The sequence below is a fragment of the Rhagoletis zephyria genome, unplaced genomic scaffold, assembly GCF_001687245.7.
Source record: "Rhagoletis zephyria isolate East Lansing unplaced genomic scaffold, Rhagoletis_zephyria_1.1 Rzeph_scaffold_00855, whole genome shotgun sequence".
In the NCBI taxonomy this organism is placed as follows: Eukaryota; Metazoa; Arthropoda; class Insecta; order Diptera; family Tephritidae; genus Rhagoletis; species Rhagoletis zephyria.
The window spans coordinates 118141-137352 of NW_016157939.1; the positions used below are offsets into that span (position 1 = coordinate 118141).

The 19212-nt window shown below is 35.0% G+C and overlaps 1 protein-coding gene across 1 annotated transcript in view; it reads left to right on the forward strand.

Moving 5' to 3' along the window:
• LOC108361814 (uncharacterized) overlaps positions 1 to 19212 on the forward strand; it is a 140681-nt gene that overhangs the window by 82040 nt on the left and 39429 nt on the right. The window contains exon 2 of the mRNA XM_017614580.1: positions 13724 to 15883. Coding sequence (XP_017470069.1) covers positions 14431 to 15883 — 1453 coding nt within the window. The 5' untranslated portion in view covers positions 13724 to 14430. The remainder of the gene's footprint in view (positions 1 to 13723; positions 15884 to 19212) is intronic.

The window sequence follows — 19212 nt, forward strand, 5'->3', positions numbered from 1 at the left end:
TAATATAAATGAATAAAATTAGTAAATAACTATAATGGGCTATAGTCTGGTTTTCCTACAAATCAAAAATAGTTTTTGTTTTTATTATTGACATATAAAAGGATAGGTTCAAATATTATACTACATAACAACAAAATTTCAGACAAAATTTATATGCATACAAACATACATATACCTAAAAATATTTTGACAACTATCGATCGTTCTACAACTTCATTTCTTTAGAGAACTCTGTTTTGATTTTTATGCCACCTTAAAGAAAGCAAAGTTTAAGTGTAAATGTGGAACTACCGCAAGCGTAAACTACTACTAATCTTTTGACAAATTTGCTTGTAGAAACTTCTCTGATTTGCATTTAATGTCTTCAAGCTCTTCCTGCATAATGCATCCAGAATTCCCAGTTGAAGTGGACAGCAAGGTATTACCCGCTGTGCGAAAATATTATGCAACTAGGCGACTCGACTGCACTACGTGCTAATATTGTTCAGTAAACATATTTACCAATCCCATTTTGCTTACTTGCTCATGAAGAACGCCATACATTCTGTATGTACTAAATAAAGGATAGCTGTTGGTGAAGTACTCGAAGTACATATATATAGTATATGAACGTATTTATGTAAGTATTTCGCTTGCGCATTTATTCCTCAAATCCCTGTAAATCTCGTCGGCAATTCCCAGTTCGAGAACTAAATGGCCAAAAAAGAGACTAGGTAATGGTGGCTAATACCAACAGCAGCTACGCTTGCAATGGAAGTGAAATAATCAATTTGTAGAACGACGCCACTTGCAGGCCGAATGCGATACTAAGCAAGAGTCTGTATATGTTTACATACTATGTAAAATCTTCTGCGGTGTATGTAAATGCATAGAATTTATTTTTATGATACATTAGGGTATGCAAATAGTTCGGTGAAAGAAAAAAAAAGTAAGTTTATAAAATGTATATATATATATATATATCTCTTTTAGTTTAAAAAAATTCTGTTAGACAAAAACAAATGAAAACAATTCATACATATCTACTATATAAAAATACTTATCATATACTAGTAGTCTACGATCTTCTTCATAGAAAACAGTTATGAAGATTTTTCAAAGGAAAAAAGTCATTCTAGAACAAAATTTCTTTAAAATATTTTTCTTAAGTCACTGAAGTTCAATATTCTATTAGTTTCCTAGATCAAAAGTTATACTTGGTGTAGAATTTGGTTTTTTAAACAAAAAAAAAAAAACACGTTGTTTTAGTCCAGCTACCAATTTTTTGAATTTCCAGCACAGAAAGCTGATAAAAAATTTAATTTGCAAATTTTAGTTTTTTTTTATTCGAAAATAACAGTAAACGTTAGTATTTGGGCATTATTTAGCCAGCAAAGTTAAGATTGCATTTGAAAACTTTTGCCAAATCTGAAAAGTTCTAAAAAAAAAACAAAAATTATGAAAAAATGTCTGAAAAGTCCTAAAAAATTGTTAAGTTTTCGGAAGGTCCCAAAAAAGTTATATTTAAAAAATTTACTGTAGGTCCGGAAAATTTCTCGGAAGTACCGAACAAGTTCTACATAAATCTTAGGAGGTTCGCAAAAACGCCAGAGAAATACAGAAAATCCCGAAAATTTTCGAAAGATACGTGAAAAGTTCGCATATGAGAGATCTCAAAAGTCACGAAAAATCCCAAAAATCACGACAGGTCCCGAAGCACTTGCGAAAAGATCCGGAAATATTCAAAGAAGAAATAACAAATTAATATTGGAAAACTCTTAAAGGTCTCAGTAAATGCTAAATAATCTCAAAAAGCCTTAAGAAAACCGAAAGCTTAGAACAGAACACGAAAACCGAGAAAAATCCATAAAGGTTCCGGTACTTAATAAATCCTGAAAGATTTCAAAAAATTGTCGATAAATCCAAAATAGGTCTGAAAAAACTCGTTAAAAATTTTGAAACAATCCGAACAGAACATGAAAAGCCACGAAAATATTTCCTTCAACGTCGAAGAAAGTCATATACAATTTGGAACTTTCTCTACTAAGAAATTAAAAGGCAATGGGAAAGGACGCAAACAATCATCAAAGAAAAAACAGATATTTTAAAAAGTCACTAATAAAATACGTATCTTTCGAAAAATTCTCACAGCTCCTAAAAATGGCAAAAAAAAAGAATAAAAAAATACAATAAACAACCTTCGATAGATCTGAAAAAAACCTCGAGAAATCCAGGAAAGATCTTAAAAAATCGCGAAAATTTCCGAAAAAAATGCAAAAAATCCCAAAAAGCTTAAAAAACCCCAAGTTTTCTAAGTATCTACAAATAATATAAAACTATTCTAAAAAAATGCGTTTCCAAAGAAGAAGTTAAAAGCCACAAAAAATCCCAAAAGCGCTAAAAAAAAACTGATGTAAGATGCTGAAAAATCGGAAAACACACGAATAAAACACGAAATTTTACAAAAACAATTACAGAAAATGTTTCAAAAAAGTGCCGAAAGAATGCCGAAAATCTCCTCAATGAATACAAAAATCGTGTGTGTAAATATCACAGTTTTTGAAAAAACCCGAATCTCCCGAAAAAGGGCAAAACTCCCAAAGAAACATCAAAAACCTCGGAACGTCGCTCTAAAAACGAAAACTTAGCGATAATTTTATTAAAATCGCTAAAAAAAATCAGAGTTGTTACTGAGCACCCCTAATAATACATACAACCGTCATTCACAAATTTCACGCTGCGTGTTTATTCGGAAAATCTAATTCTCTTTGGCAGCAATGCGGCAAAATTGCCAAAAACATTCAAAACTCCAGCTGTAAAACATTGACAAAGGCAAAAACAACAACACAGCGAAGTGTACATATGTAGCAGGCAAACAGACAGCTTGAATGTACTCGTATACAACTTCAATATCAACTCTAATTGCTTGAATGTTTGAAAATGGTACAACCATTTTACACGGGCCAATGTTTGTAACTTCGGTAAAGCTTTATTCTGCACATTGTACCAGTTGTTGTTATTTTTGTGCTGATGGTCGTGACTGCGGCTTGAGGTTGCCTTAACCCAGTATGCATACTAGTCGTTTAATGACACTGAAGTATAACCACAAAAACAATTGAAAGCTGCAGTGACAAAATCTCTGTTGCTCCCGCTGGAAAATGGAACTGCTCCCACTACTATTGCTTGCCATTAGCTCAACTTGTTGGTTGTTTGTATGTATGTTGCTGACTGACGCCAACGCCAAATGGCACTTGCAACTTAAAGTTTACTAAAAATCGTTCTCTGCTTCAATTGGATTAATATGTTGTGTGGTAATTACTGGCATACAGCCACACAGCCACACAGCCACACAGCGGTACTGCCAGCAAGAAGAGGTACGAGTAGGAGATGAGGTCATCACATGACGTTTTGACAAGCGCCATGGCAGTGCTAGTGGTGGTGGTTTTGGTGTAAGAATCAGTAAAGCAAAGCAAAGCAAAGCAGTATTGCTTACTGCTACATCTACTGAAAGTAGCAAAATATTAAAACCCAAAGGATGCAATTTACGGGAGTCGTCACAGCTTGAGCAGGAGGAATCAGCTTGGCGCGGCAGAGTGAAGGAGTGCTCGTAGTGTAGATGCTGCAACTCTGTCACTGTTCACTGCCAGTTTAGTACTGGATTCAGCGTTGTTGACAGCAAATAAACAATGTCGTGAAGCGACTATAAGGAAAGGAAGCGCATTGCATTTAAGTTCGTTAATTTTTTGTAGTGGGAGTTAAAATGGCGGAAGAGTGATATTCTTAATGTGTTTATTTTAATTAATGTTTCACTTATTTGTCAGTGTATTTGTCATGGCTTCATAGTTTAGCTTATTGTGAGGACGAAATCTTGAAGTTGCATAAGTCGGAGAAGTGGGTGTTAATAAACAGATAATGTTTTTGGTAGCTCTCAATATTAAAGTTTTCCGGAAACTATTAGCCAAAAAAATTATAGTTTAAAAAACTAAAACCTCCCTCTTATAATTGCCGTTCGTACTGTCATCAGGTATGTAACTTGAGAATAGAAATCGCTGCATCTTTTAGGCGCATCAATATTACATAGTTACATCCCGAGTTAATAAGAGGAAGGTAAAAATTGATTGAAATCACTTTTTTCTAATATTATTACAATCTATTGTGTTTAAAAGGTTTTCTATTTTCCTAAAGCGAACTCTACTACACTTCGCGAGAGAAGGCTTTGACAGAGGCGAACCCCTATCATCAATTGACAGAGAGAGAGCTAGGCTTCCAGATTCCATTAGATTTGCTCCTCAGAGATGAAAGGCCCCAAACAGTTGACTTTGAGAGGAAACTAAAAGTAGAGCTTTGCAGCAAGGCGCAAGTTGCAGCACCTCTCTTATGGAGAGGCATATAAAAGCTAGCTTGCTGCAATAGTATACAGACGGCTCTAAAACTCTCTACGGCATTAGGGCAGGCATATGTGGACCAGGGCTAAACCTCTCGGTGCCCATGGCAGTATCTTTCAGGCAGAGGTATGTATATGCCATTAGTCTATGTGCAGAGATTAATCTACGTAGAAATTACTGTAATAAGTAAATTTGAAAGTGAGGTCAAGTCATCCTTGGTTCTTGAGTGCATTGATAGTCTTAACGTCATGGCGGAGCACAATCTTGTCCAACTAATTTGGGTACCTGGGCACATAGGAATTGATGGTAACGAGGAAGTTGACCGACAGGCTAGCCAAACCAAAACGGCATCCGCCTCGTCGTCTATAGGGCCTTAGCCATTCTTTGTGATTGGACCTAGCACAATGAAGAAGAGTTTGAACCTAGCACAATCAAGAGCTCAGAAAGCACAGAAACAGACTCAGATATCAACACTGGAGTAACACTGCAGCTCTACGCCAGGCCAAATGCTTACTGGGAGCCAACAACCTCACAAGATACAGGACTTATGATTGATTCCCAAAGAGGGGTTAAGGTTAATAACAGGATAATAAAAGGTTACCAAGGCATAAGTTAGGGATCTGGTGGAATGACCTATGTCGTTTCTGCGATTTGACTGAGCAGACTCCTTTACATCTGCTTCGCGAGTGCGAGGCAATTGCGAGAAGACGGGAGAGGTACCTAGGCCAACTGTGGTCAAGAGTAGAATTTATACAATTCAAACCCATGGTAATCTCCTCAAATTGTTGGGGTCTTTAGGATTCGATAAGATACTATGAATGGGGTTGAGGGCACAATAGATATCGTGATTGCGGTGCATACATACATATTTATCAATCTATATTGTTACTCTTTAAGTGGTGCAGTTTCCCATTGGGGAAGGAGTTCAAACCAAATTACACTTTTTAAACGCAGAAGCAAAGTAACAAGCCAAATGACTTCCCCGTGATTTCATACAGAATTTTGATTGTTTCCGGCTTCCGGGTGACGATTTTTATCTCGAAAACCATAGATAAAATATCGAAGATGCGTATAAAACCAAACAAAGTTAGAGTTTCATGCGACAGGCAATATGTAGCTGTTGTATGCGTAGCAGTTCGTTTGTAGCAACTAGGAGGAATTACACGGAATTATACATAAAGGAGTGCATACAAAAGCGATTTTTACTATTTAAAAGGCAGAATAAAATCTCCACAGCAAGATTTGGTTTCATGCATTTACAGCAAATCAGCAATTGAATGATATTAAAATAATAGCATACCATTTGTACCCAGACATGCGAACCCACCGAACCCACCGAGCCTCCCCGAGCTCAGGCTCATTGTACGGTATTGGGCTCTGGTAAAAAGGATTATGGGGGGCACAGAACAGGTTAATAAATAACTGGATTTTTTCCAAAAAAATTCTAATTTCCAACAAAAAAATTCTTAATAAAAGGACCACCAGTAAGCATATTATTTGTAATAAATGTAAACGTGAATTGGATGTCTTTTAATAAAATGTGTTTTTCTTTTTAATTTATCAAGTAATTTAAACCTGAAAAGGGCGGCATTTTTTACAGGGCTCAGGGCGGCATTTTAAGTAAATCCCGCCCTGCCCATTTGCCACGCATGGAGTGCATGTTATCTAGTGGTAACAGAAAAAATTTGAACTTTGGTTAAATTGTTATGTAGTAGACTCCGTTACTTCAGACACCTACCGTAAAATTTGGTTTTCAATTTTCACACCTTGACCCCTTTTAAACGGTTTTTCTTGAAAGTTTATTCAAAATGACAGCACTAAAATCTTACTATGTATTTTTGTTTCACGCACCATGCATTAATAAGTCGTTTCTCTTCAAACAATATACATACATAATTTCTTTCCAAACTAAGTTTAAAATTGTACGAGCAACTACTCTGTAATTTTCAATTCCCCAACGGCGCATTGTAGCAATTGCTTTGGTTGGGCATTCCCAACACAGTTTCCCAACTAAATATAGGTATTTGAATTTGCATACACACATGCATACATATCTACAAATATAGTTACACGCACTTCTCCACTTTAACAAACACGACCAGCTTTACAAATTGAATTGTACAGTAGGGAAAAATAAATATATACATATAAACAATTGCATTGTTGTGCTACTAACGAGACTAAATAAAAATAAAAACAATAGAGTAGAGAGTAGAGGAAAAACAACATAGGCAAATAACTTCCTCGATTTTAATTTAGAATATCATTGTTTTGCTTTTTGTTTTCCTGTTTTGTTTGGTTTTCTTACATTGATTGTGTTTAGAGTTGAGATGATATGATCATACGAATTGTGGCAGGCGTTCTTAACAAAGTAAATATTTTTTTTTTTTTTTAAATATTCATGCTGCAATTATTATAACAGTGTGTTATTTGTTGGTATAAAAACTTTTGTGGGCAAACATTGAAAGTGCTTGCAACTTAATAGAACTCATACGCAGTGGTGTACCCAGATGGGTTGTGTATCAATATTAAATGTGTTTTTACTTCCTAAAGTAAAGTGCTAACGGTTGTGAACTTACTTTTTTCAGAAATGTGTTGAAAGCATTATTAAAGCCAAACTCAACGACTTTGCTTGAATATGCCCGAGACGGCTTCTTGTATGGGCAAGTCTGCCTTATTTTGTCTAGACAAAATAAAAAAAAAATTGTGTTGTTTTTGCTCATTGCTGGAGCACCGTACGGCCGCCCACATTATCGGAAGGTCTCAGATTTAGGTCCGCAATTTATAGTGATTCTTCTCGTATTCTGTAAAGCGACAAGCGTCTGTTAACATATCGTTGCATCAGTAAAAGCCACATAATTTTTTTTGTAATTTTGCACAAAATGGTAGACGTAAAAATAAAATTATCGACAAATAAATTAATATATGTTGATAGATGTGTCGACAGGAAAATAAATATATGATATAGGATCTCTGAAAATATAGGAAAATATATGATGATCAAGCAAGAAGGACTAAATAATAAATGAAAAATTATTCATTATTCGGAAGCAATGAATCAAGAATAAAAACTTATTCTTCAATCGGAATTTTCTTATAATGAATACAAATATATTCTTCATTCGAAATTGCTTGAATATTGAATAATATTTGTTTTTTTATTTGAATAAAAATTTATTCAAAAACGTCCATCCCTAATATATATGCCTTTCACCTAATTTTTAACAATTCGTAGGATCGTTTATGAAACTTGAATGCATTCCTTGGACACAGTCTGCAAGACTTTTTCAACGATACCTCAAACATGTCGATTAAATGACGAGTAAATGTCTGATGGCGTTCCATACCAAAGCGGACGGGGTTCACACTTCATGTGTTTGATTTGTTTAAAATTTTTAGGATTGATGCATAAACATAAATAATACATAAGTATGAAATTCGATTGATTAATACTTTTTTAAATACTTTACAGCGCAAAAACAAAAACAAATCGATTTAATAGTTTTCCAAATATCTCGAGAACTGGATAAGGAACAAATTTGAAAAAATCACACATACTCACACCAATATTCTCTATGAAAATAAATATTAAAAAAAAAATTTTTCCTGAAAAATTTTTCAAATGCAAATTTTTCAAATAAAAAAATAAAAATTGTTTTTGAAAATATGCCACCTCAAAAAAAGTGGAAAAAAGTCCAAACGGTAGCTCTGAGTATTTCGCAATATTTAAAGTAGTATTACGGGGGGCAGTCTACAATAATTTGAGTTATGATTTTTTTTACACCGAAGTTGATTTTACATTACAAATTTGTAAATTTTTTTTTATTTCTTTTTTTTTTAAGTCTTCGAGTAGCTCATGAAATTTTAGTACAATAAAGTGCAAGTTTTAAGTTACTGAAAAATTGCGTTGATTTTTAATAATTTTTATGCTGACTTCTTTTTGCACTTTTTCTTTGTGAAAGAAAATGCGCAAAACCGTTTTTAAAGAAAATTAAAAAAAAATTAACGCCAGTTTTGTAATAAAATTTAATGCGCTACAAGACTGCATACTCGAAAAAATCCAAAAAAAAAATTAAAAAATTTATAATGTAATCATTTTTCTCATGTTCGGTGTAAAATAAAGAAAATCATCAAATTTTGTATGATTTATTAGTGGTTCAATTTCTCTGATGAATAGCAAAATTTAGAGATCTTGGTTTGTAATAGTTAAAAATTAGATACAAATTTTCAATGGAAATTTCATGAAAATACATCGGAATATGTTTTTTTTTATGTATGTTACCGACTGACTTTGGTATACGTTAACCATTTTCTATAATTCTTATTTTTTTATCGGAAAGGTGGTGCCTCAATCGTAGTCCCATACTAATTTCAATACATCCACGCCTGAAAAAAATTTACGGATATTTTGCTCTTCTTACATTTTTATAAAATTAATAATAAAAGGTATTATCTTTTTAATAGTAACCTGAAAATGCTAATTGGTCTACTGGTCATTCACTTCATACATTTTTCCTAAAGGTTCAAGAAAATTGCATTAAAAATACTATTATTTTGGAGAAACTGCTGTAGCCGCTTAGTTGATTACATACTACATATTAAACTCTTTTGATAAGAGAAAAGCAAAAAAAGAAATATTTGGAAAGCGATCGAAAAAATAAGATACTTAGTAGTTTTGTTTACATATCTGTACATAAAATGCCTTCCACTTTTTCTACTTCCCAGAAAATATATTGCGGCATATTCTGAATTTCGTACGAACCGAAAATGTGAAATTTTTGTATAGAAAATGATAGGAAAATCCCATGATTTTCGATTCGTACGAAAACAAGAATACGCTCCATTATAAAAATCCTTGATGTTAAAAATTTATTCGCTTAAGTAAATATACATACATACATAAACACAAAATTAAAAATATGTACATATGTATACAGACAATAAAAGTTGGCTCTTTATTTCCGGGCTGGGACGTGTCCAGTCGTGCCGGGCCGGGCCGGGCCCCACTAAAATTCTCAACGTGCGGGCTCGTGCGTGTTTTTGAAAGTTGATTTTGCACTCGCGACGGGCCGTACCCATCTCTACTACCTACCAACGAGTATCTACCTATAGAACTCGTGTTACTCATACGTCATGTCACACCACACCCCAGTCAGACACTCAGACCTTGTTACATACGTATTCATAATTTATTTGTTGCAACGCTTTCTGATTTATCGTTCTTACCATCCGATCAGACATTTTTATTTGCATACCTCTTTTACTTATTATTGTCTACATACATATGAGCCCTTGCCCAAAGCTTCGACACGCATTTGTTTCATTCATTTCAAGTTTACATTGTTGCCACACCCACTGAATTGGCAAACGTACAAAGATGAACATACACACATATATTTATAAATATATCGTTGTTGTGTGCTATTTAATGCGAAACAAAAGTAAATATTGTAGTAATGAACAATAAGGGCAGTGGGGTAAGGAAAGACTGTAAACAATAGCAGTCACAGCGAGCTTCATGTTCATAAGCATATGCCGTTAAAACATACAAACATACGAGTATTACAGACGGCGCACAATGGCACTAGAGCGGTAAAAGGTAGTAAAAACAGATTATCGAATTCTGAAAAACTAATTACGCAGATTCATAGCAAAATGTCCAACTAACCCAAACCAAAACGAATTTTTGATTAGATTGCAAATTTGCTGTCATGGGACGAGCTTGAACTGGATACAATGCAAAAAATACATTTGTAAGAAAAAATTTAAATTTGGTCTCAAGTAATTTAACCTAATTTTTCCACTTGCGCGGATGAGACTGATGAGAGGGTTTTTGCTCAAATGTTTTTTTAAATAAAATTTTTAAAATTTTATTTTTGTAAATTTTAAAAATTTTTTATATAATTTTTTTTAAAATTTTTAAAATTTTTAAAAACAAATTTCTTAAGTTTTTAAATTTTTTTTTAATTTAAATTGCTTTAAATTTGTATATATTTATCTAGTGAAATTTATAAAATAAATAAGTCTGTCAATTTTATACAAAATTCTTAAATTTAGTACGTGGAGCCAAAAATGTTTTGCAGAAGGTGGGCGTCATGGTAAGTAGCTTCCCATCATCTTCCAAATTGGAAAATTTTGGCGTAAACGGGCAGGAATTTCATAAAAAAATACTTTTTTTAATTTGCGCCTATTTTTCTAGTGGACGATAATGTAAACCAATTTTGACGTACTTTCAGATTTATGCTTTTCTGGTTAAAATGAGCACATACTCTGAATTTCAACAAATTGGGATAAAATTTACTATTTCCGCCCATATGAGCTAGGGGCGTGGCAGCGCGTCGAATGTTATCATCATTTCAACATTTCTTCATTTATAATTGCCGAATAGCGCACATACCTAAATACCTACGAAATTTCAGCGAATTTGTAGTACGGTAACTAATTTTGACCACAGCTTATATGGCGACGTCCCACAGTGCGGCGGCAACATTGCTTCCAAGCACTCATTGGGGCGATATATTTCCAATTCGTCTGTGTGTTGATATTTTTGCAAATATGTTACTTCGACTATCTGTCAGCTCGAGTATTGCAGCGCTTCACACTTGCCTGCTATTGTATTGCCCTCCTTCCTTTTGCTTGATCTGCCACGCTGACTGCTGTTATTGCATTCTTCATTTGCTCCATTGGGGCTTTTGCAAAGCTCATCTCTCAATGTTCGTATGTCTTGTTTGTCTTAACTGTTGTTGTTGTTATTGTGGATTGTTTGTTTGCTGCTACAAGTATTGTATGTCATATCATTTGTAATAAATAAAAATTAACATGTGTTACCGACAATGTCTGCATGCTCCTACGTACATGCAAATGCATAAATACATAAATAAGCATATGTATGATATATAGTATGTGTGTGTGTGTGTGTGTGTGTGTGAGGATTTGCATAGTAATATCCTGTCGAGTTTTAAAGTTACAATCGGATAGTTAGTGCCTACCTCTGTTTGTAGTCTTTTTGATATGCCCATTTGCTGCCGTCTCAAGNTTTTTTATTAAAGTATTTCTATAAACAAACATATGCACCGAATCCAAATATTTATAAGGCGCCTTTTAAATAATATTTCGCGTTACAATTAAGCAATAATTAGTTTCCTACGTTTTTTGGTATGTGGCTAATGGCCAGATGCGCCGGCGCAATTTGAGATGCCGGCGTAGCCGCCGCCGCCGATTATTTCTAAGATTCGCGACGCCGCCGCCGCAATATCTATCGGCGTAAACCTCTAATACATACATACAGTCACACGCTGCTACTCAGTTTAAAGACTTTCCTGCCATGTTCCGTAGGACTATTGTGTATGCCCTTGCAATGCTAGTAATTCAAATAGTTCCAAGTAAATGTGGTATCTTAGTGGGAGAACGGCATATTTATTTCAACTTGAGTTCTGCTGTTTATCGGCATTTAAATAAAACATACTTCATGGTGTTCACTTAAACATATCGGTGAAGGCTAGATTTTTGCTGCACAAAACTGAAACCACTACAGCTTTGATGGTTAAAGGTAGAGGCCAGCCATCAACAACGCCTACTTCGCTGCTGCTCTTATATGTAGGTTCAATAAACTTAGAAAATTCTCGTAGTTGTATTATAATGCTGACATGCGTAACTGCTCATTGGCATTGACAAATTCGTCTCGCTACGACATTCTACAAGCGTAGGTGGTACGACTAATGGCTACCGTCATTTGTGGCATATACACCGGTGATGTATGTTTTTTGTGTTTTGAATATTAAATGCAGGCATGTTATATGCAAATAAGTATGTATTTTAAGTGCAAGTAGATAGCTTACCCTGGCGATAAACAAGTTTATTATATGAAAATACTGTAAGTTGAGCGCCAAATTGAAAGTTCAATGACTCCAGCTTGCGTTGATAATGAAAACCATAGCTCAAATCAAGGAAATGTTTGATAAATGAGGGAATGTTTTAGGTTAATGCGGCGCAGTTGCGAAGAAAGTAACTCACTATATTTTCCGCTCCCAAGGAGTCGCATACTAGCCAGCATATGGAACAAGGGTCCGGTGTTATGTCGAGATAAATACGACCCCAGCGAATCCCGCTGATGAAGTCTGATGAGGAAATGTGGTGATTTCCGAAATAGTTATCACTTCTACAATTTTTTCAAATTGTTGTTGCTTTTTGTAGTTTTTCATTAAGAACGGTCTCAAGCTCAATAAAAATTGTTGAATATAAAATAAAATCCTAAAATTAAACTAAATAATTAAAATGTATTCGTTTTTTGAAACAATAAATCTTTAATCCAAAGAAATTTATTTTTAAATAATTGGTAAAATAGAAAAATATTTTTTTTTTAAATAGAAAAAATTAAATCCGTTTCCAAAAATTTATAGAATAAAAAAATGTATATATTTTTAAAAGAATAAAATTAAAAAAAAAAATTAAATAAGGTCAGTTTCCAAAAATTTAAGGAAATTAAAACAATATATATTTTTCTATTTAAGATATTGAAATATCATAATTTAATTTAAGTTAATACAAAAAATAATAATCCGCTGCCCGATATTTTGAACTCGAAAGGAACACCCGCTCACTATTGCAGCTCTCACCCCCTAAGATTGCTCTATGTCGAAAAAATATACTCTTATTTTTTTATTTTGAAATCAAAAAATATTTAGAGGTCGCTCAAAGCGCTCGAAAGTTTTCCATGCATTTGATATGGATAGTTGTTTTTAACTATTCCTAGAAAGGGTATGGAATTCTTGAAAATCAATATTTTTCGATCGGAAAACTCTGGTTCTTTTCTTTTTCGATTTCAAAAAAAAAATAAAAAATATTGGTGTATTTTTTTCGGTATAGATCAATCCCCCAGGTGAGAGCACAATAATTCCGACTGTAATTCTTCTCACGCATTTTTGGACTACCCTAATGTACATACATACAGTGATTTCTCTCAAAATAACTTCTCACTACGAGCGGAGAATGGGAGAGCTTTGTTCATACTAGGTTACATGTATGTAAGTAGATTATCCTCATTTTCGAGCTTAACTCCTTAATCTGTAATTATAAAAAGAGATTAGCCATACAAAATTCGTGGGGTGATTAAAAACGAGCTTTGATTGAGATTATATTTATATGTGAGCATACTTTAAGACTTTTGCACTAGAATAACAAAAGTCTTTGGAACTATTTTGCTATCTGTATTTCATTTGTCTCACGAAAGACTTTTGTGGTATCTTAGTCAGCGGTATCCTATTAATTGCATTGTGAATCTTTAAGTGATCTTATCTATGTAACCAATAGTGTCACGAAAGAAAACCAAACTAATTTCAGTATTTTCTTTTGCTTTACAGTTGACGCCCATTGCAGTTCATCATGGTACAGATCACTGCCATAATTAATCAATAACTACACAAATAATGATCCTCAAAGAAAAATAGAAAGTAAGTAATACTTAAGCACATCGTAAATATTCGTCAAATCATATTCGATAGTGAAGGTCAAGTGAAAGATTGATGATAATTTAACGGCTAATAATAAAAAAAAATAGCCCTAACACGCAACAGCACAAATTAGTTATACAAATTAGTTATAAATAAATTGAAAATAAACAGAAATAAACCAACTGAAGCCAGTGGAAGTTAGAGGGGCAGCATAAAACTCTTGGGTTGTAACTAAAGCTAAAACAAGAAACTTAAAAAATAAATGACAAAATTAAAAGCTAAATCTAAGTATGCAAAACTGACAAAAAAATTTGAAAACAACGGCTGAATGCAGAGTAGTTCAAAAGAGAATACGAAACTCGCCATATTACGTAGAAAATTTAAGAAAATATTTTAAAAAAGAGAAAAACTAGAAAAGTACTTTCCAAATGGCTGAAAAGCCTAGCGCAGATAAGGCTGTATAAAGCTTTAGAGCATAATTTGTGAGTGACACTACATTTTGAAAGCACTTTAAAGCACTGCCGCTTAACTGAGGAGTGAAAGCTCTGTTAAACACTTTAACTTGAGGTTAAAGCTTTTTACGAAAAGCAGTGAAAAGTAAACGCAAATGCGCGAAAATGGTTCCAATCGACGACGAAGACGAACACAGTCGCCATGACGCAGAAACAAACGTAGCTAAAGTGAGCTCACAAAGGCAAAAGTGCAACTACGCTGCAACTATAAATGGCAGTGACAAACGCAATACCACTTATTTGCATTTTTTACGCAAAACTCGAAGAAAAAGCAACAAGCTCAGCTTTAAAGCAACCACGCCTACGTCAAATGCACGCAAGTGTCAAGCGCTAAGCGCCTACTGGCAAATGCTGCTGATTCCGCAAAGTAAAAGCTTTAATGGTAACAGGCGATTCGATAGCTTTCACAGTATAAAAAGCTTACAAAGCTTGCAAGTTAAAGAAAGCGCACGCGAACAAGCAATAAGCTATAGATGCACTTCATTAAATCAACTCAGCTCCGTAGGCCAGGAAGATAGTCGTGAAATCAAGCGATATTGTGGTGTCAATTACAGCAAGAGTGAAGTCAGCTTAAGACGTTGTGGCAGTATAGCTTTGGCACCAGCGCCACGTTGTAGGAGTAGTGAAAGTCAAAGCGCCGCAGTTAGGGAATATGAATTGCAGGCGGACTTAAAGCCGTTTAGGTACAGCAAAAGCAGCGGAAACAGCAGAAGCAGATACGCCAGTTGCGACTGGAGCGAAAAGTTCAACAGTTACATAATCAGAAGCAATACTAATGAAACAAATGGCAGCTATCGTAGAAGACCGCAATCAATTGAAAGACTGTGCAAACGCAAAAAAAGACGCTTGCGACGGCGTCGAAAAAGAAAAGCGCACAGAAAGAGACAGCTACATGAAGAAAAAGAAGAGGAAGACGAAGAAGAACGCAATCACAACACAATAGCGACATTTGGCGAGCAACTAGCCGTAGTACATACAACCGCTAAATCCGCAACAGTAGTCGCATTTAATGCACACGAAACTCATAAAAGTGCAATTGTCTCACACGCACAACCAGCAACAACTTGCACACCAACAACCGCAGCAACAACACAGCATGACACGCTTGTCGACGTGTCAACAATAGCAGCAATATCATCACCAATGCCATACACAACCGGAACGCACGCACATAAATTGCCAGCTACCAAAACACTTCCAAAGCACCACGTCGTCGTCGTCGTCGTCGATTGTCATGAACGCAGCAATAGCAGCTGTTGCAATGGCAATACAACTGGTGTGCAACATCACTCAAGAAGTAGCAATAAAATGGCGACAATAAACACATGCACAACAGCTAAATCAGCAATGTCATCAACATCTTATTCACCAACAGCAGCGGCAGCCTTCGACGCTGCATCGCCTGCCATACGACTGTCGGCCTTTTATGCCGCAACTACACTGCGCCTATTTTTAACCACATTGACAACACTGATCGCCAGCACAACACCAACAACATTCACAGCCACAAAATACTCATGGATTTTTCTATGGATATATGTGAATTTAACTGCTAGAGGTGAGTACTGGAAAATATTTGGTTACTTTGATTTTGCATAAGAAAACTAGCAAATACCCGGCGTGCTTCACTGCGCCTTAAACATATTTTTGTGTTGCTAAAAAATAAAGTATGTACATTTGAAAAGCTTTTTGAAGTGATATTTTAAAACAAATTTTCGATTTATGAAACATACTTTGTTTTTTATGAATAAGGGTGTTCGCTAAAATATTTTCAAAGGTATTTAATCCTGGAAATTTAATTTATAATCTTATAACTCGATTCTACATAAAGTGTGCGTTCTTCAAAGGTATATTAATTCAGTATTGACCTTATATTATCAATTTGATTGCATACAATTTTTTAAATAGGTGGCTATCAGCTACAAAAATATTTTCGACAGTAAATTTATTTAAACCTCATTTGTTTGATACCCGCGTTGTAATATTTATTTAATTTTATCAATTTAAAAATTTGCTAAAAATTTTCAAACAGTTGGCAACCCTCATCAAAAATATTTTTGGCAGTAAACTTTATAAAATCTCTTTAGTTTGATACCCGTATTGCAATATTTAACTTATCTTATTTATTGAACTAAGTTATAATTTTCAAATAGGTGGCAACCTTCCCTAAAAATATTTTCGACTGTAAGCCTTCTTAAACTTCTTTCTTTTGACGGCCATATTGCAATAGTTATTTTATCTTAGCAACGTACTTAAATTGCAATTTTCATACAGGTGGCAACTCTCTCATTATGATTTTTCTATATTTTAAGTTGGACCTTTAGCAATGCATCGCTGAAAACTCCAATTGCTTTCAAGCATTATTTGTCGAGCGAAGCGCGTACAAACATGAAGACAAACGTACAACGGGCAGACAGACAGACAAAAATTTTAAAAATTGTTTATTTGGCTTCTGTTGCTATAATAAAGACCACCATATTAATTTTTCTTTAATATCTATATATAATATATTTATGGGTGTAAAAAAATAAAAAGGTACCGTGCGGTCCGCCAAAGGACCGTTTTCGGGTGCATCATAACCTTGCACATCAGTGGAATCCGATTCTTACCTTTCACCTTGTGGCAAATATTTGTATGTATGTCACAATGAGCCGCCGTTATGGCTCAGTGTTTAGAGGTGCATACCACCAATCCGTAGTTCCTCGATCTCCAAGAAACAGTGGTCGCCCCTCTGCAGGAAATGTTTAATATCCGCGTGTATTTCCGTCATGAAAAAACTTCTAGTAAAATCAATTTGCCGGTTTCTTCTTTTCAATGACCAGTTTAGCTTAACAGTAAGTGTGACTCTCAAGACTTGGCTCTGAATAGATAGTGCGCTAATGTGTATCAGTTATGTTGGATTTTAGTGGTTACTGTAGCCAATTTAGAGCGTAACTAATTTGACCTATGTGCTGTTAATATATTTTTTTACCGATAACTGTTAACCCAAAACATATATCATCCCCATATATGAGTACGCTTGGGAAGGGTGAGCCGAGATGTTCCGACTTCAGCTACGACAGTGACGATGAGGTCTGATTTTTAGTGTCATCGCATGCATCCCCATCAGACAGTGTCGGGCCAAAAAACTCCACCAAAGTCGAGAATTACAGCCTTATGCACCTAAAACGCTATATTGACGCCTTCTATTTATACTACCTAATTCAGAAAACGTAAAAGATTTTTAGATCAGGCAGAGTATACTACATATGTTCGCTTTTTATCTACAGGAAACCTAAACACATATTCTTGCAATGGCATCAGACTCAAAAATAGGGAGCAATGGAGTTTCTTTTGCTCAGTTGAATAAGCGCAAGAGGCCATTTTACCAAATTCTTAGCTCGTTCAAATAGCTTCTCAATCTTCTTTGTCCTGAAAATATGCCTCTAATAGTTCGTACATTCTCTTTTGGGAGGTTAATAAGAAGCTTGGATGTTTTCAGGTTAGTCCGCCCAATAAGCTCTTAGCTTGGCAAGGGCTTATTATTTTATGCCACCGACATATTCTTATACCGATTGCACTCGATGAACGCTAAAATGACCCAAAAAACGCACGTAGATTACAAATCTGTTTGCCGGTTTGCTAAATCTGGCCATTTTCCAAAGATATTTTCATTTTAAGTTTGCATTGCGAAAGAAAAAATTTCATACTTTAACATGAAAAATAATACATACAAGTACCTAAGTACGATATGGCGTATGAGTAACATTATTTCCTGCTCCTACTTCACAAAAAAAAATTACTGCAATATTTCATTTGACCATTCAAAACATGTTTGCTTGATGTTTTGGCAAAAGAAAAGGCGTCAATACAATTGGAAAAAAGTCACAAAAGATTTGATTTCTTTTTAATTTTGTCGTTGCTAGTCTGATTTCTTTTTCATTAACTTGAAAATGTCTTAGGAAAATTAAATGATCTGGAGAAATGGTATAGAGATCCATTATCTACGACCCAATATTAAGTTTACGTGTTTCGACGTTGTTGATTTTGTAATTTCAAAACTTGAGATTTTCCCTACAGTGTTACCTAAAGAATGACTCAGCACCTCTGGGAGTTAAAGCTGTGGCCATAATAGTTAGATTAGGCTGTGTTTTCAGACACATTTAGCTTTCCAAAGGTCTCCAACATGATAATTTCTACGTTAGATAATCCTTGCATGCAGAACAATTACGCAGGCCTACGCCCCATTTGGAGTTTTAGAGCTACATGTTCCCGAAAACAGTTACTTTTCTCGTATCAGCTTTGCGGGAAGAGGTCATGTGAAAGCTGTGATTCTAGATTTTCCACGCTCCTAGTGGATGAGATCTTCCTTTGGTGAAGCATTTTCAAGCAAAGTTGAAGTGAATATGCTTGTCAACCTGGTCTATCGTGCGACGTATGGACTTAATTTCCTGCAGCTATGCCGNAACACGCCGTGGAAGCAGGACCTTGAGGATTTTACTTTCCAAGAGTACCACACAGGTAGATAAAGTTTATTTCCTCATTGAAACCACCTTTTACTTTTTTAAGACAAGTCATATTTACGTATTTTTGAGAAATATCACAGTGGCTGCATAGCTCCCGGACTGACGAGCCTCCGACTCATTTAGACTCCACTGCGAGTGACCCCAAGTCCAGGGTTGGCGCTAGGCTTACTGAGTAGATGCTTGTCCCACTTATCAATGTAATGCATTCAATTGCACAGCTGCTTTCGCGAAAGCCAACTTTGCCTAGGGCTCACTATCGCCAAACTATATCCACTTGTGGTACACTGCAAGCTGCATCATCACATGCCCTCACCGACTCTTTCACAGAGCTTATACCTGTTGAACTGATCTTGTTCCACCAACCAGCTTAACTTGAAGAAAT